Source organism: Trypanosoma cruzi, genomic scaffold (genome assembly GCF_000209065.1).
Source record: "Trypanosoma cruzi strain CL Brener 1047053516763 genomic scaffold, whole genome shotgun sequence".
Classification (NCBI taxonomy): Eukaryota; Euglenozoa; class Kinetoplastea; order Trypanosomatida; family Trypanosomatidae; genus Trypanosoma; species Trypanosoma cruzi.
Genome location: NW_001849543.1, coordinates 127,211 through 153,683, shown reverse-complemented (window position 1 = coordinate 153,683; position 26,473 = coordinate 127,211). Strand labels below are relative to the sequence as shown.

The 26,473-nt window shown below is 54.5% G+C and overlaps 5 protein-coding genes and 2 pseudogenes across 5 annotated transcripts, besides 9 other annotated features; all 7 read left to right on the top strand.

The window, feature by feature from the left end:
• Positions 1 to 4,976: part of a sequence feature (areas not merged during assembly with more than two copies in the genome that could not be assigned to a particular haplotype) that runs on past the window's edge.
• Positions 2,488 to 4,272: a mobile genetic element.
• Tc00.1047053510483.130 (mucin TcMUCII, putative) lies at positions 4,928 to 5,626 on the top strand (the record flags this gene model as incomplete). The annotated part of the gene is made up of 1 exon (XM_815368.1): positions 4,928 to 5,626. The coding sequence occupies one exon, from the start codon at positions 4,928 to 4,930 to the stop codon at positions 5,624 to 5,626; it is 699 nt and encodes a 232-aa protein (XP_820461.1).
• Positions 4,977 to 5,419: a sequence feature (areas merged during assembly that could not be assigned to a particular haplotype. This can correspond to areas where the two haplotypes were merged or to regions with more than two copies in the genome that were merged during assembly.).
• Positions 5,347 to 5,514: a microsatellite.
• Positions 5,420 to 5,825: a sequence feature (haploid, Esmeraldo-like haplotype).
• Positions 5,826 to 26,473: part of a sequence feature (areas not merged during assembly with more than two copies in the genome that could not be assigned to a particular haplotype) that runs on past the window's edge.
• On the top strand, positions 6,086 to 7,081 carry Tc00.1047053510483.120 (mucin-associated surface protein (MASP), putative; the record flags this gene model as incomplete). Its single annotated transcript, XM_815367.1, has 1 exon — positions 6,086 to 7,081. The coding sequence occupies one exon, from the start codon at positions 6,086 to 6,088 to the stop codon at positions 7,079 to 7,081; it is 996 nt and encodes a 331-aa protein (XP_820460.1).
• Positions 7,309 to 7,465: a sequence feature (A-rich).
• Positions 9,829 to 11,808, top strand: Tc00.1047053510483.90 (annotated as a pseudogene).
• On the top strand, positions 13,749 to 14,606 carry Tc00.1047053510483.70 (mucin-associated surface protein (MASP), putative; the record flags this gene model as incomplete). The annotated part of the gene is made up of 1 exon (XM_815366.1): positions 13,749 to 14,606. The coding sequence occupies one exon, from the start codon at positions 13,749 to 13,751 to the stop codon at positions 14,604 to 14,606; it is 858 nt and encodes a 285-aa protein (XP_820459.1).
• Positions 15,005 to 15,028: a microsatellite.
• On the top strand, positions 15,859 to 18,630 carry Tc00.1047053510483.60 (trans-sialidase, putative; the record flags this gene model as incomplete). The annotated part of the gene is made up of 1 exon (XM_815365.1): positions 15,859 to 18,630. One exon carries the CDS (start codon positions 15,859 to 15,861, stop codon positions 18,628 to 18,630), a length of 2,772 nt encoding a protein of 923 aa, XP_820458.1.
• On the top strand, positions 21,143 to 23,119 carry Tc00.1047053510483.30 (annotated as a pseudogene).
• Tc00.1047053510483.20 (mucin-associated surface protein (MASP), putative) lies at positions 25,068 to 26,213 on the top strand (the record flags this gene model as incomplete). Its single annotated transcript, XM_815364.1, has 1 exon — positions 25,068 to 26,213. The coding sequence occupies one exon, from the start codon at positions 25,068 to 25,070 to the stop codon at positions 26,211 to 26,213; it is 1,146 nt and encodes a 381-aa protein (XP_820457.1).
• Positions 26,444 to 26,473: part of a sequence feature (A-rich) that runs on past the window's edge.

The window sequence follows — 26,473 nt, the reverse complement described above, 5'->3', positions numbered from 1 at the left end:
CCGTTGGCGGTGGGAATCACGGTGTCATTGGATGGATGCGTGTGGTACGTTTGTTGCATGGTGCTGGAGGCCGACTGACGTGGCTGTACGATGTCCGCCATGTGTGGAGTTGCATGCTCTTGGGTCATTCTTCTTTCCCCTATGTGTTTGCTTTGCTGGGTGCGTGCGTTGCTCGGTGTGTGCTGACGCGTGACGGACGGTGCCACGATGGCCGTCTCTGGCAATCACGGTCGCTGTACTCTTTGCACACGTCCACAAGACTCTTGGTTGTCTCTTTTGGAGTAATTGCAGCAGGGCATTGCTGCGGGCGTGATGGGGACCACGACAGCGTCACCCCTCGAGAAGGTCCCATGCACTGTCGGTTGTGGAGCGGCGAGGCGGTTTGCCTGCAGCCCGACTGACAGAACAGCACAGTCGTTTCATTGCGGTCACTTCGCCGGCATCACCTGCTGCGGTGGTGTCCTCAAGAGCCGCATCTCAGAAGTTCAGGCCGTTCCCCCTCAGGATTGCCCTTGCTGCTTGACTGGCGCAGCACCGGCGCGACATGGCTCTTCTGCAGGAGAGCAGGCACCAGAGTGCCCAGTGACGAGGTTCATTGGCTGCAGTGACTTCCACCAGGCCTGCAGTGGGCGTGCCGCTGGCGTGGCCCTCGTGGTGCGCCACACCTTTCCGTGCGAGCGCCTGTCGCTGCTGGAACCAACTGCCTGGAGACCACCGCCCTCCGCGTGTGCCCACCGGCCAGCCCCAGCATGTACGCGGTGAACCTCTGCAGCCTCCCTACAGTAATTGCTCACGCTGCTCACTCTGCGAGCATCATTCGTCGCCTTGTTCCTGCAGCGCCTATTGCGGTTGACCTGAATTCACATCATGAGCTGCGGGACGGTCAATCACCATCCACGACGGCGGGAGAGGACCTCGCCACCACCCCAAGCGGCATGGAGTGTGAGCTTTCTGACGACCCGGCACAGGCAACTCGGATCAGCGGCCGCTGCATCTCGTTTCCCAATTTGAATGCGCAACGCGTACTGCGTGTCTTCCATTGTACGTCCACCAGTTTACATGGACTCGGACCAACATCTGCAATCCCACACTGCAGGGACGGACGACGGCATCCCACGACAGGCAGGCATGCGGCCACGACGGAAACATGCCGCCCTTGTCCTGCGTGAAGCTGACTGTGATTCTTCCACCTCGGCGTGTGTAACACCTCTGGCCTCTGTGACCACATGGTTGGAGATGCATCGAGGCACCGTACCGCGCGGCAGCCGTGACAGACCAGAGGAATCACGACGGACGGAATGGAGCAGGCCGAGTGCGTTGCGGCGGCAGCCTGCAACGAGCTGAGGCTTTCCGAAAATGGGAGGAACGCAATCATACCCCTCGCCGTGTTTTCTCCATGCTGCCAGAGGCCCGTGCGAAAGAGCTTGGTACTCTCTCGAGCCCAAGCCTGTGATGCTCCGAAGCATGGCGGCACCACGTCCCTGCCCTCTGGGATCGGCTGTGCTGCGGTGCTCTTGGGACCGTGTCTGTGCTCTGCCTCTGCAGCGGGCACACCCGCTCGTCCGTCACACTGTCCGCGTCGCACTTGCTGCGATCCCCACCGTTGTCCGCACACCTTGTGCTTGCGTGCCCTCTGTTGGCTGAGATATGAATTGGCCCTTCACGCCGTGTGCACCTGACTCGGCCATCCGCGACTGTTTGCGTGGCGTGGCCCCTGGACCCGTCGGCGTATTGAATGTGTTTCTGCGCCATCTTGCACCGCTGCCCGCACAGAACGATGATCAACACCTCCCTCGCTGACGGCAGCCTGCGAGGTTCCTGGGAAACGGGGAACAACACTCGCTTCCACAGACACGGGAAGGACACACGCCGCACGGAGAGAGTTGCCGGCCCATCCCGCTGCTCTCTGCCCTGCTAGGGGTGAGCGAAGGACTGGTCCACCGCCGCCTGTGAGTGAAAAAACGTCACGAGTGCCGAGCGAGCGCATTAGCGTGGAGTGCGAGCGTCGCAGGGGCGTCCCGCGCTGCACCGTCGCCGTCACCGCTCTCTCGCCGTCCCGATCGGCATCTCGACTGCGTTCGACACCGCGGACGATGGGCGAGTGCTGGCCGTGCTCGACGGGCTACCGCACCCGGGTCGTCGCTCCCAACGCTGGTGGCGCAATCACCTGCGAGGCGGCGGCGTTTCGGTGTGTGCTCGCCAACAATGTCCCTGACAGCGGCTTGCCTCAGCCGGGGCAGCCCAATGCAGCTCCCTTGGACCCCAACTCTTCCTCCACCACGTGGATGGTCTGCTGCGCTGCCTGTACAGCGTTCACTTTGCGTCGACGTTCATTCACGCTGACGGCCGCACGCTTGCTGCCTCAGGTGCGGACATCCATGCCTGTGCTGCGGCAATGCCAACTGCCGTGTCCCCTGCAACGACATGGGCTGCCGAGCACAGCCTGAATATTAACGCCGATAGGAGCGGAGCTGCTCTATTCTACATCTCTTAACACACACACGGTCTGACGAGGAAATTGTCGATCTCCATCTTGTTAGCGGGAACCTACGCATTCAGTCACGCTCGGTGCGCTTGCTGGACACAACGATTAATCGCCTTCTTAATTTTGGTCCGCACGCTTCTACCGCTGCAAAGCAGTCCATGCTACGCTGCTATCAGCTGCGGCTGGTCGCACAAACTGGGGCGTCCCATCACACCATGCAATCCTTTTTGATTAGATACGTCCATGGTGTGTCACTGCATTGTGACGTGTCAATTCTCCCATGCTTGTCCCCACTTACCTCCATAATATGGAAGTACTGTAACGCAACAGCCGTAAAACACACCTTGGCATCAGCGTACCTAAGAAGGTTACTTCTGTCCACCCGACCGCCAATCCAGCACCGCTGCGGAGGAACATTGGTTTCCGTGAAACCACACAACACGAACGCCATGCACGCCTCCATGATCACGAGAATTTGCGTTCCTCTATCTACTCGCAATCTATCCCGCCGTCTATGCATAATAAATTGGCGACATCAATCTCGCTCCCGAGAGATGCTGTTATTAATGGATTACGCCGCGTATTTAATATTATTGGGATATTCCACAGCCACAATCGTGCCCCTCCTATTCAACATCGAATTTTCCCCTGGGACACTGTGCGATCTGCAATAAAGTGGAATTTATCAGCCACGCTTTGCCCAAGACGCCTCTGACGACGTCAAGCGCATGGCTTTTGATTCTATTTACTCCTCTCTGGGAGCGTATGATTTTGAATTATGGACAGACGTTTCTTCATCTCTCGCTGAGCTCGCATCTGGATCCGCTGCACTATTGTACGGCTCCACCACGACAAATGATCTCCCTGTGGAGGTCCATCGTGCAGCAGCTGGCAGGCTCGCATGCTCATATAGAGCAGAGTGCCTTGCCACTGAAGATGGCATTAGACATCTCACACCTTTTTTATGGAAACATCCCAATCGCCCACACGAATCCTGGTGGCAACGGACTCCCCGTCAAGAACTGAGGCACTCCGCGTCGTCCCACTGGCCATGCGAGACTACGTCACTGAAGAGTTGGATTGTGCTGCTCTCCTTGATGCAGCGAGGTCACTATGTAAACTTCATGTTCTCTCCATCGCACTGCGGTATCCCACGCAATGAGGCCGCTGACGACGAAGTCATTGCACGATCCCTCCCGCAGGAGGACAGCCCAATCTGGCACGTGGACTTTCTCGCTGCAGTGAGGCGACGGATCTGGAGGGATGCCCAGAAGAAAAGAAGGCGCGTGCACCGTATGAGAGGCGCTTGTCGGTGTGGCGGGGACTGTATTCCTGACACGACCCGGACATCGTGCCACGAGTGGCGGCTCTGCGCACAGGCGCGATGCGATTCCTGCCCACTCCTCGACATGCCTGCGCGTGCCCTTCGTATCACAAGTAACCCTCTGTGTCGGTGGTGCCGTCCCTCCCTCACTGCGGTGACCGGCCCGCCGCTGCCTCCGCCAGAACCTCTTCCCGACGTGAGCACCGCAACTCCTTGCCGACCAGCGAGCGGCGGATTGATGTCATCCTGCCCAACCTGCAGCAGAGTACGCTCGTCCGTCCACAGTATGAGGGCACATGCCCGACGTGCTCAGCCTGGCGTTCCGATAGTTTGCGAAGGCCTCGGATGCGGACGCCAGAATGGTGCCACCGTCTTCTTAACAGGCGCCTCGCGCACAGGTCGCCACAGAAGTGCCAAGCACGCCAGCAGGCAAGACACGCAGGAAGCACAACCGCGGACACTCGAGATGGACCACGAAAGACTTCGCTTCATCCACTGCAGAAATGCCCCCGCCGTTGGCAATTGGGAATGCGAGTGCTTGGGAGTGCCCCAGCCCGCACGACGGCAACTTTCGGATGGAATGCTTGCCACTATTGTACGGACGGCCCTTGCGCTACCCACTCGTTATTGTAACAGCATACAGCTAAAACAAGATAACAATTGTTTTTGCGGTGAATATTGGCTAGCCTTCCCGTGGACCAACAATTCGCGTGATTTGCGGGGTTTCCTTTTTTATTGCTACTTTGCTTTTGTGCTGCTGTGTGCGCTGCACCTCCTCCTGTGTGTGTGCGTACCCTCCGTGAGGGGTGCCGACACGACGGACCGCTCTCGCCGTGTGTGCATGCGGTGGAGCCTTGTGTGCCGCTCCTGTTTGCTTCTCCCTCCTCCATCTGTGTGTTGGTGTTGCGGCAGGGCTGTGTGTGTGTGTGCCTGCTGCCGTGGATTGGAGTGTGTGTCGTGCGTGGTGTGCGGCGTACGGTGCATGCCTGGCTGCTGCCCTCGCCTCATGTGTGTGTGCCCTCTGTGTGTGTGTCTGCCGCACCTCTCGTCTCCCCTGTTGCTCTCCATGTCCCCCACTGTGCAGATCAGCTCCACACCACTGAACGGCCACACTCACGATGATTACGTGCCGTCTGCTGTGCGCCCTGTTGGTGCTCGCCCTGTGCTGCTGCCCGTCCGTGTGTGCGGAAGAGGGTCCGACGGATAAGTTGAAGACGACGACGACGAATAATACTACAAAGGCACAAAATGGAACAGAATCACAAGGCTCCGATCTGTCAGGGTCGCCAACTAATGAGTCCGTTGTGGAACAAGGAAAATCACCGGTTACCGGTCACTTGGGTTCGTCAGGTTCGGGGTTCGGTGTCGGCTCTGGAATAGTTGACGGTGATGAAAAAAGTTCGACTGGCATATTAACACAATCAGATGACGCGACCGACAACCTACAGAGAGAGGGTAATAAGGACACGACAGGGTCACAAAGTAGCAAGAAACCATCCACGGAAGAAGAAAATAAGAAAGGTGAAGATACTTCCGAGACGACCGCGACTACAACAAAGGAACCGACCACGACGACCACTACAGCACAGGCAACCACGACGACCACGACAACGACTACAACAAAGGCACCAAGTACCACCACCACTACAACACAGGCACCAAATAACACGACTACAGAGGTGCCAACTACAACCACGACGACCACCCGCACACCGTCACGCCTTCGTGAAATTGACGGCAGCCTCAGCAGCTCTGCGTGGGTGTGTGCCCCGCTGCTGCTCGCCGTATCCGCGCTGGCGTACACCACTCTGGGCTAAAGAGGTGTATGCGGGCTGTGCGTGCCAGCACTCAACCGCGGGTATTTGTGCGCGTCTACTGTGGTCTCAAGTAAATAAATAATAGAATAAAACAATGATTGTGATTTGCTTTACTTGCTTTTGCTGCCCTGCTGTGTGCTCCGGGCTTCTTCTCCAAATACTTCACGTTGAACGCATCCCAGACACACTCATATGCACGCGCAGTGGAGTCTTGTGTTTTTTTTCTTTTTTAGTTTTTTGTTTTCTTGCCTTTTAGTCTTCTGGTTTGCAGGGCGGTGTGCAAGTTTTGCATTCGTGCTGATTCCACCTGCCTCATTGTGTGTGCTCTGTTGCTGCTGCAATTTCTCACTGTGCGTTGACTGTGGCGTGGTGTAGCGGCCGTGTCTCTCCTTTTTGCTTTCACTCTGCGTTGACGTGTTGTTAGTTTGTGCTGAAGGCTGCACGCAAGTGACAGGAGTGATGGCGACGATGATGACTGGCCGTGTGCTGCTGGTGTGTGCCCTCTGCGTGCTGTGGTGCGGTGCTGCGACGGTGGTGTCGTCGGCGCCTGATGCTACCCGTGCCCAAAGTTTTTGGCGTGAGGATTTGATCCAAAAGTGGCATGAACTGCTGAAGAACGAATGCAAGGTGGAAAATCCGTATGAGAATAATGAGGATTTGAAGGAGTTAGCCGTGAATTGCTGTGTGCGTGATGCAATGAATGAGCTTTGTAGCGCTTTTTACGGTAATACTGTCATGGAAAATAAGGACGCTAATGTTGAGGGTATTTGCAAAGTGTACGCTGGAAAACCAGATGATGTTGTTAATTGCCCAAAACCAAAAACCAACCTGTCGCCTGCTGCGGTAACTCCAGTGAAAGTATCAGATCCAGAAGCACCGAGAGAAAAGGAAGAAGAATTGAGAAAGACACCGGAAGAGGCACCGAAAGCGCCACCGGAAGAGGCACCGACACCACTAGCGGGAACACCTTTGACGAATTCACCAGCAAACCCAACAAAAGTATCACCGTCACCGCCACTGAAAGGGCAACCCACCAATGCAGAGGAAGTGCCGGTGCCAAATTCAGAGGAAGGCTCAGTGAACACGGGGCCAACAAACGATTCGGAAGAGGAGGACACTGACACAGTCGCAGACACCGAGCAGGATGAACCATCTAACAGTCAAGCCGAACCAGCCACACCAACACACACCGTTGCCAGCGATAATGGTGATAACGAAACGGACAAGGGCACTGGAGAAGATACTCCGAACAATACACCGGAACCCGATGTTGCCGGGACAGAAGAAAATCAAGAGGAAAATAAAAATAATAAACCGAAGGAAAGAACGCTCCAAGTTGCGGGTATAAAAACCACCACAGCGACGTCTGGCGACAGTGACGGCGTCAAAGCCACCCCCCCTCTTTTGCTTCTTGTTGTTGCGTGTGCGGCGGCGGCTGTGGTGGTGGCCGCGTGAGAGTGGGGGAGAGAGCCGTGCACCGCCCGCACACACACTCGTCCTTCTCTCTCTGTGTGTGTGTGTCCCCTTGCATGGACTCTCGCCCTCACCTCACCCCACGAGGCACACACATAATGTGCCCATTGTATATATGCATGCACACCCATGCAGGCCCGTTGGTGCTCTCTTTTGCACGACACGCACCGCTGCCGTCCTGCCTGGCTGCATGGGCGGAGCACCGTAACTGTTTCTGTTTTTTGTCCTCTTATGATTGTTTTAATTGTTTTTAATTTTTCTTTGCTGTTTGCTTTGAAATATTTTAATGTTTTCCTTGTTTTTTCTGGTTGTGTGAGTTTTTTCTTCATTTTCTTTTTTACTTTTTATTGTTTTTTATCTCATTTTCTTCACTCCCCCATCTTTTTTTGCTTTTGGGGGCAATCACTATGGACGTGTTTTCTTTTCTATTCTTCCCTCTTTTAATTGTTTCTTCTGCACTCTTCCTGTGAGGGGTGCCGTGTGTTTCCGCCCAACTGCTCCACTCGCACACCACCGACACGCTCATGACGACGGCCCTGTGCGCCTCGCCTGCTGCACGCATGAGGAGGGGCCGCGACGAACGGCGCGCTGAGGGAGCCGTGACGTGTGGGCGTGCGACGAGGGCCGGTGGGGCGGCGCACACATTTCTTCCCTCTTGTTTTGTTTTCTTTGCGGCCAGGGCTGGCGGACACCCGCAGCGCCACACACACAGCCACACCCTGCCGCCGTGTTTTTCTTTAAGGATTTGTTTTGCTTCTCGTGTTTATTTCATGCGGTGGCGCACCCTTCGGTGTCGGCCTCGTGAGCATTTCTCTCCCCTCCGATGATTTCTTTTTCTTTTGCTGCGCTCACTCTCCCGATGGAGTGACGCGACTCCCGTCATGTCTGCGTGCTTCTCTCAGTCCCCACACACACGAGTGACTGTGCTCTGCGGGCCGCACTCACGCGCCGATGAGAGGGCTGAGGGGAGCAGCAACACGCGGATGACCCCATGAAATATAAACGATGTGCGGACACACGGAGGGTCGGACGGTCGAAGCACACGTAACCATCTTTTTAATTTTCTTTTGCGGGCAAAATACATACAGACAGTTTGGTTTGGCCACACGGCAGCCAGGCGATTTTTTTCTTATTTTTAAATTTGTGTGGAGCAGTAATGGACGATTTCTTTTCATTTATAATTATTTTGTGTGATGGGGTTTACATAAGACGAAGGGGGACGTTTTTTTGTTTTCAATACATATTGTGTGAATTGCCGCTTCTTGGGCTGCAGTGCAGTCATGAGTTTGAGCGGTCTTCTTGTTGTTGTTTCCGTTATGCGTCTCCGCTGCACATTTTTGTGCGTCCCTCCACATACTCTGCTCCCTCTTTTCTGCGTCTTTGCTTTGTGTCTCTGCAGGCACACACAACCACACACACACACGATGCACATTGCAGTGGATTTGAATGCACCTTTTGTAGTGCATGCTGGCAGTTGCGTGTGGCGGCTGTTGTCTTCTTCCGTGGCCATGAGGAGGAGAGAGGGAGCGCACCCCGAGTCTATTTTCCCGCGGGTGTGATGCACCGCGTGTGACTGCGCTGAGTTGGGCTCCGTGTCCCATTGATGGCGGGATGGCAGGAAATTTTGTGCCGCGTGATGGATGGATGAGGGTTTGCTTGCTCCGTGTGCGTTGTGCGGTGGTCGCGGGTTTGGCCATTTCCCTGGGGCTGCGGGAATGAGCTGGGGGAGATGGTGGTGGATTTCTTCTCCTCCTGCATGGTGGGTGGCTGCTGGCGTTGTGTGCCTTCCTTGCGTGGATGCCGTCTCGTGGTGTGTGAACTGTGCGGCTGGGCCTGCTGCCCTCTCCTCATGTTGTCTGCGCTCTCTCGCTGTATCCGCTGTGCTCCGTCCCTCTCCCTCTCGTTCCATTCTTTTCCTTCCGTCTCACCGATCAGCTGACTGACACCAGCGACTCCACTACGGGCGATGATGACTGCGATGGTGACGGTGCGGCGCCGTGCTGGTACTTGCGCTCTTGTGCTGCTGGGAGTCCTGGAGATGTATCTGGTGATGCGGAAGCGGTGGTTGTGCCGGTGGATGTTTCGTGTGCTCCGAGTGACGGCAGCCTGAGCTATCGCGTGTGTGTGTGGGCGTGGAAGAAGTGTTCTGCTGCCGGTGCTGAGGCTCAGTATGAGAATTATACGTTCAGTGGCTTTGATGTGCGCATGCATGGAAGGAATGGTGAGCTGGGTGCTGTGTGCCGTGTGGCCAATGCGGTGCACACATGTAGCAACTGTGCTGCCAGCTGTGGAACGGAAGAGGAAGAGACCACCGTTGCCTTCACGATGAATGTGACGACACATAAATGCGCCGGCCCTTATGAATTGTGGTGGCGTCTATTTCCTCCCGATGGAACCATCCATCCGCCTGCACGGAGCGGCGATGCTGACCGTACGGGCATCTGTCAGTTGCCGCCATCCCGTGAAGGGAAGGACGACACAAAATCTGGTGGGACAACTGCACCGCAATTTGATGCTGAGCCGTCACGTCAACACGAGGATTGGCGACAGTCTGCGGCGGCTGACGCACCTAACACCGTTGATCGGAGTCCCGCATCCAACACGGCGACCAACACGTCCGAGACGAGGCCTGAGTTTGCCTTTGTTCGGAACACAAAAGTGGCTCCGACACCATCCGGAAGGAGGCCCACGCCTGTCACCGAGCCGCAGGGGATCCTGTTGATGATGCGATGAGTGGTTCAATAAATGTTGAGTTATTGCATGGAATCGATCTATTTGTACCGCAGACGACGCTGGTGCAGCCGAAGGGTGGGATTGTTCCAGTTACGACGAGGGATTCAATTGCTTCACCCTCCCTTGCCAGTGCTGGTGGAGTAATTGCTGCTTTCGCCGAGGGTCACATGGATGCCGAATATCAAGGTGGTCAATTAATTAAGCCCTTTTCTTCTGCTTTTGTTGCGGGGTGCATCGACTCTGTGTGGAATTGGTCCACTGCTGTTGGTGAGGTCAATAAAAGGATGCATGGAGGGCACACACTGTGGTTGGTGCAGCGGAGGGAGAGGAGAGTTTGGGTGTTGTTCTCCGCCGCACAACAATCACGAAGGGCCACGGAGTTTTTCCTCCTGCGGGAGGCTCTGATGTGTCCTACGAAGGTGTGTGCTGGAGAGATGGCGGCTTGGAGCTGAAGCTGGTTGTGGGCGATGTCACGAATCCCACGGGTGGCAAGCGGAGTGGACGGATCGAATGGGGCGACCCCAAACCACTCCCGAAACGGATCTCTTCTGCTTCTCACGAAGGTGACTGGACGGAGTTCATTGCTTCTGGTGGTGCAGGTGTTGCGATGGAGGACGGCACGCTTGTGTTTCCTCTGATGGTGAAGAATGAAGCAGAAGATGTTTGCTCCATGATCATTTGCTCGACGGACAGCGGCAGTGCCTGGGCGTTCTCTGAGGGCATTTCCCCTGCGGAATGCCTTAACCCCGCGTCGCCGAGTGGGAGGGATCACTTCACATGGTTGTTGACTGAGAGAGTGGCGAGAGGGTGTACGAGTCGCGTGACATGGGGACAGCGTGGGCGGAGGCCATCGGGACACTCTCAGCCGTGTGGGTCAACGCACGATCAGGAGTCTCGCAGAAGGAAAGCCTGCGTGTGGATGCCCTCATCACCGCGACCATTGAAGGAAGGAGGGTCATGCTGTAAACTCAGAGAGGGCATGCCATGGGGGAGAAGAAAAGGGCCACTGCGCTCTGCCTTTGGGTCACGGACAGCAACCGCTTGTTTTCTTTTGGACCGGTTGCCATGGACAGTGCTGCGAATTGAACGCTCGCCAGCACCCTGCTGCGCTCGGACGGCAATCTGCATCTTTTACAACGGAGGGGCGACGGTGAATGCCGTGTCATATCACTTTCCCGCCTGATGGAGGAAGTGAGTGCAATCAAGTCCGTCCTCAGCACTTGGATGCAAAAGGACATTTTCTTCTCCAACTTATCTACACTCACGGCGCGTCTGGTGGCAGTTTCGTCCGGTGCGGCCAGTGATGTCACGTGGAACGACGAGTACCTTTTTCTGAATGCGACGGTGGAGGAATGCAGTGAAGGAAAACGATGGGTTACAAGTGACGCGACTTGAGTCCAGGGCAATATGGCCCGTGAACACTCGGGGTGATAAAGTGCGTCATGTATTTTTGAGCCACGACCTTACACTTGTGGCGTCGGTGACCATCGAATAGGCTCCGAATGGGAACGCTCTTCCACTGACTGCGATGCTGGCGAACACTGAGTCCAATCATACTGTGGGACTGTCGTACAGCCACAATAAAACGTGGTACACGTCGATCGAAGGCAAGACAACAACACGGACCAGCACTTGGGTGCCGAAGGAAGAATACCAAGTGGCACTCATGCTGCAAGGCAACAAGACCTCTGTGCACATTGATGGTCGGTCGCTTGGGGCGGAAGAGGTGCTGTTAGCAGGCGGGAGGCCACCTGAGGTACTGAGGTTTTGCTTTGGCGTGTGCGGTGGGCACGAATCTCATGTGAAGCTGACGGACGTCTTTCTGTACAACCGCCCACTGAATTCCACTGCGATGCGTGCACTCAAGGACAGGGTCCCCGCTCCGACGAGGGAAGCGGCTACGACACTGCCCGAGAAGATTCGAGTGGTTGACAGCGTCAGGGAGCACATTGCTGGGGATATTACAGAAGAGAAATGAATGGGCACAACGCCCCTGGACACGAATCCCACTACAAACAGTCAACTCGCAGTGTCTGGAGCGGCGTGAGTCCCGACGACCGCCTCGCCCTCTCTCAACGAAGTGAAATTGACACTGCGTGATTTAAGCGGTAACAACACTGTGCATGTGCGCGTGTCTTGTGTGTTGCTGCTTCTTCTGGGATTGTATTTGGGTCGTGGCAGTCTGTGAGCCACGGAGTGTGGATCTGCGACTCCTCACGGAGAATACGTGCCGCATTGCCCGCGCTTTTTTATACCACCGTTTTTGTTAGTTTTACTGTTCGTTTATTTTGTTGATGTTTTTACTTTTTAATATTTTTTTACTTAATTTAGCCAAAGTAGTAAGTACTGTCGTTTTTTCTTTTTGTAATTTTCGGTTGCTGCGCACTGTCATGAGTGAAGTTTTCCCCCTTTTTTTTTGCTTTTGTTGTTGCCCACACGCGTTGCCGGCCCTGCGGCTGTGTCTGCCACGGACTGCACGAAAGGATGATTGGAAGAAAAGGCCGGATGCCGCATGAAATGTGAGGGATGTTGTGTGGGCTGGTGGAACAGCAAGATCTGTTTTTTTGTTTCCATTTTTCGTGCGGGCAATATTTATATACACGATCACACGGTTGGTCGTCTTGTGATGCTCGGTCCATGAAATAAAAGTCCCGCCAAATCAATTTTTACTTCATTTTTTTCTTTTAATTTTGGGAGTTATCCCGGACCCTCATCTTTTTTTTGTTTCCTTAAATTCCTGCTGTCTGTTTCTGTATTTACCGTATCTGCTGTCACTTTGTGTCTCCGTGTCCCTTTGAGTGTCCCTCTGCTGGCCGTGCTGTTGACATGCCTTCATTTATTCTTTCTTCTTCCCTGCTAGGGGCACCGATGGTCCGCTACGACAATTTTTTGTGCTCCCCATTGCGATGGCACGAGGGTGACTGGGCGCCGGCCTGCTGAGTGCACATGGAGGGAGCGGATGGTGTGCGCCGTGCCTCACTGTGAGTGTGGGACGCCAATCCGTCGGGGAAGGGAGAAGTGAAGGACTGCGGTTTGTACTTGTATACATCCCGTCCCTCTTGTTGCCGCCGTGTGTGTGCTGTGCGCATGGCTCTTTACTGCGGTTCGACGTAGATGGCGTTGCTATTCCATGTGCCCTTGTGCGCGTGCTGTGCGTTGGGTTTCTCTTCCCCATGACACCGCCCTTCCGTGCGGATGAGTGGAGGGAGCGGAGATGTGTGAGGGTGGCCGTTGTTTTCTTACATTTGCTTCTTCCACACACGTGGAACCACTCGGCAGCCTCTCGCAGCACCCAGGTCGTGGATTGAGAGGATGGGAGGTCCGCTCCAACCACAAGGACAACGAGATGTAGTGCGTGACGATGAGGCTGATCCGCGGGTGTTTGCAGCGCATGGCAAACGTGCGCCATTACGCGTTGTGCGTTGTGCTCATGATTGGGGCAGAGTGGCGGCACGACATTTTGGCGCTGTGTGTGTTGTGCGCGGCCGTGGCATGGCGACGATCGTGAGGGACGTGGTGGACACGGAGCTGCTTGACTGAGGGAGGAGGTGGCGTACGTTGCGGCGCGGCGGGAGCGCATGACGGCTGCGTGTGCTGGGAGGGCCCGACGATCCCCAGGCCTGTGCTGGAGGGGCGCGTGCTGGAGTGAGCGTGGCGTGCCTGTGAGGGCCTGAGGAGAGGGAATAACAGTAATAGTGACATCATGGGAGTGTGAGGAGCGGTGCACGGGCGAGGATTAATTCTTTTTTGTTTTTTTGCTTTTGAACCGCGTCAACCAAATTGTTGTTGGCGGTGCGTGACTCTCGTTGCTGGATGGGACGGTGCGTGTCACTGTGACTCGTCTCTCCTTTTCATTTCACTTTGCGTTGACGTGTTGTTAGTTTGTGCTGAAGGCTGCACGCAAGTGACAGGAGTGATGGCGATGATGATGACTGGCCGTGTGCTGCTGGTGTGTGCCCTCTGCGTGCTGTGGTGCGGTGCCGGCGGTGGTGGATGTTCTGAAACAACTCAAGATCCTCCGGGTGGTGCGTCTCAAGCCGGCAATAATCCTGCTAGTGGTTCTGGAGTTACCGGCAATGCCAGCGGTCATACGGTGACCGGTGAGGCGGAAGTGGTTTCCTTACAGCAATCACGGCTGGACAACGTTGGGAATTCCGCAGCCGGGTCCCCGCAATTGCAAGCTGCTTTAGAGCCTGAATCACCAACGGAGCAGCCACAATCCGACCCCGAACATACGGTTCCATCAACACATTCACAATCATCGGGCGAAGGACGGCAAGATGGAACACCCGACGGTCAACCAGGGAAACCTGGGATTTCACCCAGTCAAGAGGACAATAAGGATGTATCAATTGAAAATCAACAGAGTAATGATCCGCCATCTCATTCGGGTAACGACGATGTCGTCAGCCGTAATAGTGGGGAGCGCACAGAAGATGATTCGAGGCGTGCTGAAACTCTTGTTGCCGCACCGTCAGAAGAGGGGCAGGAGCCTGAAAATGTCACTCCTTCCTTGGAACAACCCTTGGAAACTTCCACAGCCGCACCGACCGCTACCACTCAAACAACTTCCATGCAGCCGCCCGAAGAAAATGCGAGCAGCACCGTCAAAATGAATGATGCAGCACCACATTCAACAGTCACCGCCAACACAAATCATACGGTGACACCTGCCGAAAATGACAGCAGCACCGCGGTCTCCCACACCACCTCCCCTCTTTTGCTTCTTCTTCTTGTTGCTTGTGCGGCGGCGGCTGCGGTGGTGGCCGCGTGAGAGTGAGGGAGAGAGCCGTGCACCGCCCGCACACACACTCTTCCTTCTCTCTGTGTGTTTGTCCCCTTGCATGGACTCTCGCCCTCACCTCACCCCACGAGGCACACACAATAATGTGCCCATTGTATATATGCATGCACACCCATGCAGGCCCGTTGGTGCTCTCTTTTGCACGACACGCACCGCTGCCGTCCTGCCTGGCTGCATGGGCGGAGCACCGTAACTGTTTCTGTTTTGTTTTTATTGCATTGAGTGGGCGACCTCTCTCTCTCTCCCTCTGTGTGTGTGTTTTGCTTTACGGGAGTAATGAGAGTGTGTGTGCGCTGGTCGTCCCACGGTTCGGCTTTTTGTTTTGTTTTCCTTTTTGATTTTGTGGTTGAGTGCACCCATTCCGCGGCTGCGTGTGTGTGTGTGTGTGTGTGCGATGATATGAGTAATTTGCGTGTGTGCTATCTGCCTCTCTCTGCCGTTGCTTTTTTCAGACTCTCTTGTGGCGCACAGCTGCTCTGCATGTATAAGCGCTGACAAACACACAAACACATGCACACGCTGTGGAGCGGCGTGAATGATGAGAACGCGCACACGCACAAGATTTTGGCAGCGGCGGCCCTTTCGAGGAGGGATGACGGAAGACTGCGATTTTATTTTTTTGCCGTGCTGTGAGCGTGATTTTCTTGGCGTGCTGCCCGTGGGCGGCGCGGCATTAAAGGTGCCTGGGAGATATGCTTATGGATTCACCCGGCAGCTGCACGTGCCGACGTGTTCCTCTCGCTGTTCATACAGCGACGGAGGATTCTCCGGCTGTGCGGGGCGATGTGCGATGGAGGGTGCGGGGAGAGACAACAGTAAAACGACTGGCGATGGCGCGTTGGTGTTGCGAAGGGCAGTTGTACCCTTCTGCATCTCGCTGATTGGTTTGTGTGTCGACGTAGCTCGGTGTGCGCTGACGCGTGGCAGAAGCACCCGTCGTGGCTCCTGCTGGTGGCAACAGTCGTTGTGTGTTCTCTTTGCACTGTTCTTCCTTCTCGTTCCGTGTGTCTGTGCGCGTGAGTTGTTGTTGTTGGGAGTGACTGCGTTGGGGATGATGGTGCCACTCACTGTGGATGGGCGGCGGTGCCCACTGTTTCACTCCATTTTCTCTCTTCTTTCTCACACACAAAGGAAAGGAAGTAAGGCTAAAAGCTAATCGCTACTGTGAAATTCGAAGGCACTGAAAGGACCAACAGCACACACACCGCCCACACGTATTTATATGCTCTCACGTGTTGCTGCTGTCAAGGCACCCCGCACACACAACCGTCGCCGCGTGACCGGATCCAGCGGGAGGAGGAGGGAAGGAGGAGAGAGTGAGCCGCAGAGGCCCAACATGTCCCGGCATCTCCTCTACTCTGCGGTGCTGCTTCTCATTGTTGTGATGATGTGCTGCAACACTGGTGTGGCTGCGGAAGCTGAGGTGAAGGAGTCAACGGTTTCAAAGTTTGAATGGAAGAACGCCAATGACGATGGTTTAAGTTTGAAATCTTTGGGTGTTCCCGGCCTTCTAAAAGTGGGGAGTGACGTGTTTGCCGTTGCCGAGGCGCAGTGCGGGAAAGAGGATGCTGAGGATAACACTTTTATTGGCATTGCATCCCAACTACTCACGATGGATAAGGGTAAAGAATCGAAGGAGGAATTTCCTAAGGATGCCGAAAAGGGGACAAAAGTTTTGGAGAAGGGCGTTTCCCAAGGCGAGAAGAAGAAAGTGGATGTGAGTCGACCAACAACAGTTGTGAAGGGAAATGATATTTACATGCTTGTTGGGAAATACAGCCAGACAGCTGCTGGTGAGAATAGAGGTGCCGATGACTGGGGATTATTGCTGCTGCGAGGGAACGTCAGTGACGGAAGTGGCGGCGAGAAAAGAATCCATTGGAAAGATACCACCGATGTCCCGCGGGCATCTGTTGGCGAGCAACTAGAATCGTGGACAGGACTGATTGGCGGTGGTGGATCGGGTATTGAGACGAAAGACAGAACTCTCTTGTTCCCAGTGCAAGTCACGAAGAAGGGGAACAAGAAGGGTGAAGCAACAAAGGATGAAAAGGCCGTTTCGTTACTCATATACACCTCCGATAACGCTGCGAGTTGGACGCTGTCGAAGGAGGTTCCTGACAGTGGCTGCAGTGATCCCTCCGTTGTGGAGTGGGGGGAGAAGGACAAAAAACTCATCATGATGACTGCGTGTGACGATGGCCGCCGCAGGGTGTACGAGATCGGTGACAAGGGGGAGTCGTGGACGGAGGCACTCGGGACACTCTCGCGCGTGTGGGGCAACAAACAGGGCGAAGAAGTGAAGGTCGTTAGAAGCGGGTTCATCACAGCGACGATTGACGGTGTTGATAATAACAGAAATGTGATGCTCGTCACTCTGCCGGTTTATCCCAAGGAGGCTGGTAAAAAAGAAACGGGCAATGGAAAGGGAAACCTCCATCTTTGGCTGACGGACAATACGCACATTGTTGATATTGGGCCGGTATCCGATGACGATGACGCTGCCGCCAGCTCCCTGCTGTACAAAAGTGCTGGAAGTGAAACTAATAAGGATGAGTTGATTGCACTGTACGAGAAGAAGGACGGTGAGGAAGGGAAACCATCACCCGGTATGGTCTATTTGCCTCTGACTGCGCAGCTACAGCATGTGAAGGATGTGCTGTCGACGTGGAAGGAAGTGGACGACCGTGTCTCCAAGCTGTGCCCTTCAAAAAGTGCTGAGAGTCCCTCACCTGGCAATGCCTGCAGTCCTACTTTTAAGATCACGGATGGGCTGGTTGGCTTTTTGTCCGGCAACTTCTCTGAGAACACATGGAGGGACGAGTACCTCGGGGTGAACGCCACAGTGAAGAATAATGATGTTGGGGGTAAGAAAGCAAAATTGCATGAAGGCAGTGTGAAGTTCCAGGGAGCGTGGGCGGAGTGGCCCGTTGGCAAGCAAGGGGTGAACCAGCTGTACCACTTTGCGAACTACAACTTCACTCTTGTGGCGACGGTGTCCATTGACGGTGAGCCGCAGGAGGGTAATATTCCATTGATGGGTGCGCGTTGGGAAGGCCAAGGAGAAAACAAAGTTTTTGGACTGTCGTACAGCAACAAAAAAGGGAACTGGGCAGTGTTGTGCAGTGGCCCAAGGACCACGGAGCACAGCAGCCCTTTGGAGCCAGGGACAACACACCAAGTGGCCATTGTGCTACAGAACGAAAAACAGTGCTCGGCCTACGTCCATGATACACTTGTGGGGAATGCGCAATTAGATTTGAAGGATATTGAAGGGTCTAAAGGGATCTCTCACTTCTACATTGGAGGGGATGGAAGCGGCGCAGGGAATCAAGAAGGTGTGTCTGTGACTGTGACGAACGTATTGCTGTATAACCGTCCGTTAAGTTCCGGGGAGATTGCTGAGCTCGTCAAAAATAAAATTACTAATCCGAAGCCGGAAGTTCCGAAGACATCGACAACATCTCCTCTTTCACCAGCGTTAAGTGGATCACCTGTGCAGGGAACCGTTACCCAGTCCAATTCTGCCGGGCAACCGCCGTCGGAGCAAGGACAGCCGAAAGGGAGCAATGGTGCCGGAGCTGGCGGCGCATCCACACCAGCGACGTCTACCGCCGCAGCTTCTTCAGGACAGGAGCCCGTAAAGCAGCCGACATCTGGAACCTCTCCCAGTGGAAACAAAAATGCGGATGGCACTTCCTCGTCTGGTGGTGACAAAGTTGTGGTGACAGTGGGTGGAGAAACGGTTCAGGGAGATGGATCACAACAAACTACTGAGGTGAGCGTGAGCTCTGATGCGAATGGGGAGAGGGTGGGAGGGACGGATGTGCAGCAGGAAGAGCTCCATGCACGGGACGGCGAAGTAAAGGCTGCGGCACTCAGCAGCAGCCTCGGAAATGTGTCGCAGGGGAATAACAGCGATGCCGGCACTGTGCGTGGGAGCGGACTGCTGCTTCTTCTTCTGTTGGGACTGTGGGTGTTTGCGGCTCTGTGAGGAGTGACTGGCTGCCGCGTGGGACACCTGCGACCTCCCCTGCACCGACACACACGGCAATTAATTTATCTTCTTTAATAACCTTTTTTACTTTCCCTGTTTGCTGTGCGTTTTATATCCCCATTTCTTTTTTGCTTTTTTGCTTTTTGGGCAATCACTATGGACGTTTTTTTCTTTTCTACTCTTCCCTCTTTTAATTGTTTGTTGCTGCACTCTTCCTGTGAGGGGTGCCGTGTGTTCCCGCCCAACCGCTCCACTCGCACACCCACCGACACGCTCATGACGACGGCCCTGTGCGCCTCGCCTGCTGCACGCACGAGGAGGGGCCGCGACGAACGGCGCGCTGAGGGAGCCGTGACGTGTGGGCGTGCGACGAGGGCCTGTGGGGCGGAGCACACATTTCTTCCCTCTTGTTTTGTTTTCTTTGCGGTCAGGGCTGGCGGACACCCGCAGCGCCACACACACAGCCACACCCTGCCGCCGTGTTTTTCTTTAAGGATTTGTTTTGCTTCTCGTGTTTATTTCATGCGGTGGCGCACCCTTCGGTGTCGGCCTCGTGAGCATTTCTCTCCCCTCCGATGATTTCTTTTTCTTTTGCTGCGCTCACTCTCCCGATGGAGTGACGCGACTGCCGTCATGTCTGCGTGCTTCTCTCAGTCCCCACACACACGAGTGACTGTGCTCTGCGGGCCGCACTCACGCGCCGATGAGAGGGCTGAGGGGAGCAGCAACACGCGGATGACCCCATGAAATATAAACGATGTGCGGACACACGGAGGGTCGGACGGTTGAAAGACATTTAAATATCTTTTAATTTTCTTTTGCGGGCAAAATAAATGCGGACAGTTTGGTGTGGCCACACGGCAGCCAGGCGATTTTTATTTTGTTTTAAAATTTGTGTGGAGCAGTAATGGACGATTTCTTTTTCATTTATAATTATTTTGTGTGATGGGGTTTACATAAGACGAAGGGGGACGTTTTTTTGTTTTCAATAAATATTGTGTGGATTGCCACTGCTTGGGCTGCAGTGCAGTCATGAGTTTGAGCGGTCTTCTTGTTGTTGTTTCCGTTGTGCGTCTCCGCTGTACATTTTTGTGCGTCCCTCCACATACTCTGCTCCCTCTTTTTTACTTCTTTGCTTTGTGTCTCTGCAGGCACACACAACCACACACACAAGATGCACATTGCAGTGGATTTGAATGCACCTTGTGTAGTGCATGCTGGCAGTTGCGTGTGGCGGCTGTTGTCTTCTTCCGTGGCCATGAGGAGGAGGGGAGAGAGGGAGCGCACCCCGAGTCTATTTTCCTGCGGGTGTGATGCACCGCGTGTGACTGCGCTGAGTTGGGCTCCGTGTCCCATTGATGGCGGGATGGCAGGAAATTTTGTTGCCGTGTGATGGATGGATGAGGGTTCGCTTGCTCCGTGTGCGTTGTGTGGTGGCCGCGGGTTTTTGCCATTTCCCTGGGGCTGCGGGAATGAGCTGGGGGAGATGGTGGTGGATGTCTTCTCCTCCTGCATGGTGGGTGGCTGCTGGCGTTGTGTGCCTTCCTTGCGTGGATGCCGTCTCGTGGTGTGTGGACTGTGCGGCTGGGCCTGCTGCCCTCTCCTCATGTTGTCTGCGCTCTCTCGCTGTATCCGCTGTGCTCCGTCCCTCTCCCTCTCGTTCCATTCTTTTCCTTCCGTCTCACCGATCAGCTGACTGACACCGGCGACTCCACTACGGGCGATGTTGACTGCGGCGGTGACGGTGCGGCGCCGTGTTGGTCCTTGTGCTCTTGTGCTGCTGAAATTCCGTCTGCGTGCTGCTGGGAGTCCTGGAGATGTATCTGGTGATGCGGATGCGGTGGTTGTGCCGGTGGATGTTTCGTGTGCTCCGAGTGACGGCAGCCTGAGCTATCGCGTGTGTGTGTGGGCGTGGAAGAAGTGTTCTGCTGCCGGTGCTGAGGCTCAGTGTGAGAATTATACGTTCAGTGGCTTTGATGTGCGCATGCATGGCAGGAATGGTGAGCTGGGTGCTGTGTGCCATGTGGCCAATGCGGTGCACAAATGTAGCAACTGTGCTGCCAGCTGTGCAAGGAAAGAGGAAGAGACCACCGTTGCCTTCACGATGAATGTGATGGCACATAAATACGCCGGCCCTTATGAATTGTGGTGGCGTCTATTTCCCCCGATGGAACCATCCATCCGCCTGCACGGAGCGGCGATGCTGACCGTACGGGCATCTGTCAGTTGCCGCCACCCCGTGAAGGGAGGGATGACACAAAATCTGGCGAGACAACTGCACCGCAATTGAATGCTGAGCCGTCACGTCAGAACGAGGATTGGCGACAGTCTGCGGCGGCTGACGCACCCAACACCGCTGATCGGAGTCCCGCATCCAACACGGCGACCAACACGTCCGTGACGAGGCCTGAGTTTGCCTTTGTTCGGAACACAAAAGTGACCCCGGCACCTCCCGGAAGAAGGCCCACGCCTGTCACCGAGCCGCAAGGGGATCCCATTGATGATGCAATGAGTGGTTTAATAAATGTTGAGTTATTGCATGGAATCGATCTATTTGTACCGCAGACGACGCTGGTGCAGCCGAAGGGTGGGATTGTTCCAGTTACGACGAGGGATTGAATTGCTTCACCCTCCCTCGTCAGTGCTGGTGGAGTAATTGGTGCTTTCGCCGAGGGTCACATGGATGCCGAATATCAAGGTGGTCAATTAAGTAAGCCCTTTTCTTCTGCTTTTGTTGCGGGGTACATCGACTCTGAGTGGAATTGGTCCACTGCTGTTGGCGAGGTCAATAAAAGGATGCATGGAGGGCACACACTGTGGTTGGTGCAGCGGAGGGAGAGGAGAGTTTGGGTGTTGTTCTCCGCCGCACAACAATCACGAAGGGCCACGGAGTTTTTCCTCCTGCGGGAGGCTCTGATGTGTCCTACGAGGGTGGGTGCTGGAGAGATGGCGGCTTGGAGCTGAAGCTGTTTGTGGGTGATGTCACGAATCCCACGGGTGGCAAGCGGAGTGGACGGATCGAATGGGGCGACCCCAAACCACTCCCGAAACGGATCTCTTCTGCTTCTCACGAAGGTGACTGGACGGAGTTTATTGCTTCTGGTGGCTCAGGTGTTGTGATGGAGGATGGCACGCTTGTGTTTCCTCTGATGGTGAAGGATGAAGCGGAAGATGTTTGCTCCATGATCATTTGCTCGACTTACAACGGCAGTGCCTGGGCGCTCTCTGAGGAAACTTCCTCTGCGGAATGCCTTAACCCCGCGTCACCGAATGGGAGGGATCACTTCTCATGATTGTTGACTGCGAGAGCGGCGAGAGGGTGTAGGCGTCGCGTGACATGGGGACAGCGTGGACGGAGGCCATCGGGACACTCTCAGCCGTGTGGGTCAACGCACGATCGGGAGTCTCTCAGAAAGAAAGCCTGCGTGTGGATGCCCTCATCACCGCGACCATTGAGGGAAGGAGGGTCACACTGTGCACTCAGAGAAGGTATGCCTCGGGGAAGAAAAGGGCCACTGCGCTCTGCCTTTGGGTGACGGACAGCAACCGCACTTTTTCTGTTGGACCGGTTGCCATGGACAGTGCTGCGAATTGAACGCTCTCAAGCAACTTGCTGCACTCTGATGGCAATCTGTATCTTTTACGACGGAGGGGCAACGGTGAGGGCCGTGTCATCTCACTTTCCCGCCTGACGGAGGAACTGAGTGCAATCAAGTCCTTCCTCAGTAATTGGTCGCAAAAGGACATTTTATTTTCCAACTTTTCTATACCCACGACGAGTCTGGTGGCAGTTTTGTCCGATGCGGCCAGTGATGACACGTGGAACGACGAGTACCTTGCCTGCATGCGATGGTGGAGGAATGCAGTGAAGGAAAACGATGGGTTACAAGTGACGCGACTTGAGTGCAGGGCAATATGGCCCGTGAACACTCGGGGTGATAAAGTGCGTCATGTATTTTTGAGCCACGACCTTACACTTTTGGCGTCGGTGACCATCGAATAGGCTCCGAATGGGAACGCTCTTCCACTGACTGCGATGCTGGCGAACACTGAGTCCAATCATACTGTGGGACTGTCGTGTAGCCACAATAAAACGTGGTACACGTCGATCGAAGGCAAGACAACAACACGGAGCAGCACTTGGGTGCCGAAGGAAGAATACCAAGTGGCACTCATGCTGCAAGGCAACAAGACCTCTGTGCACATTGATGGTCGGTCGCTTGGGGCGGAAGAGGTGCTGTTAGCAGGCGGGAGGCCACCTGAGGTACTGAGGTTTTGCTTTGGCGTGTGCGGTGGGCACGAATCTCATGTGAAGCTGACGGACGTCTTTCTGTACAACCGCCCACTGAATTCCACTGCGATGCGTGCACTCAAGGACAGGGTCCCCGCTCCGACGAGGGAAGCGGCTACGACACTGCCCGAGAAGATTCGAGTGGTTGACAGCGTCAGGGAGCACATTGCTGAGGATATTACAGAAGAGAAATGAATGGGCACAACGCCCCTGGACACGAATCCCACTAAAAACAGTCACCTCGCAGTGTCTGGAGCGGCGTGAGTCCCGACGACCGCCTCGCCCTCTCTCAACGAAGTGAAATTGACACTGCGTGATTTAAGCGGTAACAACACTGTGCATGTGCGCGTGTCTTGTGTGTTGCTGCTTCTTCTGGGATTGTATTTGGGTCATGGCAGTCTGTGAGCCACGGAGTGGGGATCTGCGACTCCTCACGGAGAATACGTGCCGCATTGCCCGCGCTTTTTTATACCACCGTTTTTGTTAGTTTTACTGTTCGTTTATTTTGTTGATGTTTTTACTTTTTAATATTTTTTTACTTAATTTAGCCAAAGTAGTAAGTACTGTCGTTTTTTCTTTTTGTAATTTTCGGTTGCTGCGCACTGTCATGGGTGAAGTGTTCCCCCTTTTTTTTTGCTTTTGTTGTTGCCCACACGCGGTGCCGGCCCTGCGGCTGTGTCTCCCACGGACTGCACGAAAGGAGGATTGGAAGAACAGGCCGGATGCCGCATGAAATGTGAGGGATGTTGTGTGGGCTGGTGGAACAGCAAGATCTGTTTTTTTTTGCTTCCATTTTTCGTGCGGGCAATATTTATATACACGATCACACGGTTGGTCGTCTTGTGATGCTCGGTCCATGAAATAAAAGTCCCGCCAAATCAATTTTTACTTCATTTTTTTCTTTTAATTTTGGGAGTTATCCCGGACCCTCATCTTTTTTTTGTTTCCTTAAATTCCTGCTGTCTGTTTCTGTATTTACCGTATCTGCTGTCACTTTGTGTCTCCGTGTCCCTTTGAGTGTCCCTCTGCTGGCCGTGCTGTTGACATGCCTTCATTTATTCTTTCTTCTTCCCTGCTAGGGGCACCGATGGTCCGCTACGACAATTTTTTGTGCTCCCCATTGCGATGGCACGAGGGTGACTGGGCGCCGGCCTGCTGAGTGCACATGGAGGGAGCGGATGGTGTGCGCCGTGCCTCACTGTGAGTGTGGGACGCCAATCCGTCGGGGAAGGGAGAAGTGAAGGACTGCGGTTTGTACTTGTATACATCCCGTCCCTCTTGTTGCCGCCGTGTGTGTGCTGTGCGCATGGCTCTTTACTGCGGTTCGACGTAGATGGCGTTGCTATTCCATGTGCCCTTGTGCGCGTGCTGTGCGTTGGGTTTCTCTTCCCCATGACACCGCCCTTCCGTGCGGATGAGTGGAGGGAGCGGAGATGTGTGAGGGTGGCCGTTGTTTTCTTACATTTGCTTCTTCCACACACGTGGAACCACTCGGCAGCCTCTCGCAGCACCCAGGTCGTGGATTGAGAGGATGGGAGGTCCGCTCCAACCACAAGGACAACGAGATGTAGCGCATGACGGCCAACCTGACTGGTGTGTGTTTGCAGCGCATGGAGCACGTGCGCCAGTACTTGTTGGGCGTTGCGCTCATAATTTTTGAGGAGAGGCGGCACGACATTGTGGCGCTGTGTGTGTTACGCGCGGTGGTGGCATGCCGGCGATTGTGAGGGACGTGGCGGACACGGAGCTGCTTGACTGAGGGAGGAAGTGGCGTACTTTGCGGCGCAGCGGGAGTGCATGACGGCTGCGTGCGCTGGGAGGGCCCGACGATCCCGAGGCCTGCGCTGGAGGGGCGCGTGCTGGAGTGAGCATGGCGTGCCTGTGAGGGTCTGAGGAGAGGGAATAACAGTTGTAGTGACTGTGTGAGTATGAGGAACGGTGTACGGGAGGGGATTAATTCTTTTTTGTTTTTTTTGATTGTTGTTGAACCGCGTCCACCTAATTGTTGTTGTGGTGCGTGACCCTCATTGCTGGATGGGACGGTGCGTGCTGCTGCTGCTGATTGTCTTTTTCCTTTTTGCTTTCACTCTGCGTTGACGTGTTGTTATTTTGTGCTGAAGGCTACACGCAAGTGACAGGAGTGATGGCGATGATGATGACTGGCCGTGTGCTGCTGGTGTGTGCCCTCTGCGTGCTGTGGTGTGGTGCGGTTTTTGGACACGCGATGGAGGATTACTGCGGTGAGGGTGGAGGGAACGGTTTGAGGCACACGAGTAATGGTGGCGATGACGGCGTGTCTCTGAAGGCGGACTGCGGGTTGTTATCCACTCGAATGGCATCAATAAAGGCGGTTGAAGCTGCGGAAGGTGAACAAGAAATGAATGTTACAGCCCCACTGGAGAATTTGGAGGATAACAAATTGGGAAATAATACGAAGGGCAGTGGGGTGGCTGGTTTAGAAGGAAATGACGGTGTCGCAGTTCAGCCACCAACAAAAAAACCGCTGAATCTCGGACGATCAGGTGCAGGGGAACAGGAGGGGATGTCGAGACCGGTAGATGCAAATGATGGAAAACGTACTAGCCATACACACAATCAAAGTGTACGTGATCCCGAAAAACTAAAAACTGTTGAATCCTCTTCTTCTTCTCGCAGCCCTGGCACTGAGGGTATTAAAATACACAAATTGGAGAATACTTCCGAGAGAAATGAATCCTACAAAAAGACACCGACGGAAGAAAACAATCTCTTCAGTAAATATGACTGTACTGAATTGGTGCTGAAAGAAGAACCAGAAAAAACAGCAGACAAAAAAAATGCAAGTCATGAGGCACCAACAGAGACACGTGGAAGTCAAGCCAAGGACGCAGAAATACAAACGGCAACACCACCGCCACCACCAGCAACAATGAATGGACATTCCAGCACTGTGAATTTACGGCCCATACAACTGCTACAATACGTCCAGGACGACAATGCAGAATTCAGGACACCATCACTCATGGCAAACGGTGGTGCCGCCAATAATCAAGCTGACAAGAGCACTGAAGAGGGCATCCCGAACAGTGACCCAGCAGCTGATGTTGCAGGGACAGCAGAGGGAAAACAAAATGAAAATAAAGATGCCAATCCGAAGGAAAGACCAGTCGAAGCCACAGCCATGAAAACTACAACGGCGACGACTGGCGACAGTGACGGCAGCACCGCGGCCTCCCACACCACCTCCCCTCTTTTGCTTCTTCTTCTTGTTGTTGCGTGTGCGGCTGCGGCTGCGGTGGTGGCCGCGTGAGAGTGAGGGAGAGAGAGCCGTGCACCGCCCGCACACACACTCGTCCTTCTCACTCTCTGTGTGTGTGTCCCCTTGCATGGACTCTCGCCCTCACCTCACCCCACGAAGCACACACAATAATGTGCCCATTGTATATATGCATGCACACCCATGCAGGCCCGTTGGTGCTCTCTTTTGCACGACACGCACCGCTGCCGTCCTGCCTGGCTGCATGGGCGGAGCACCGTAACTGTTTCTGTTTTTTTGTCCTCTTATGATTG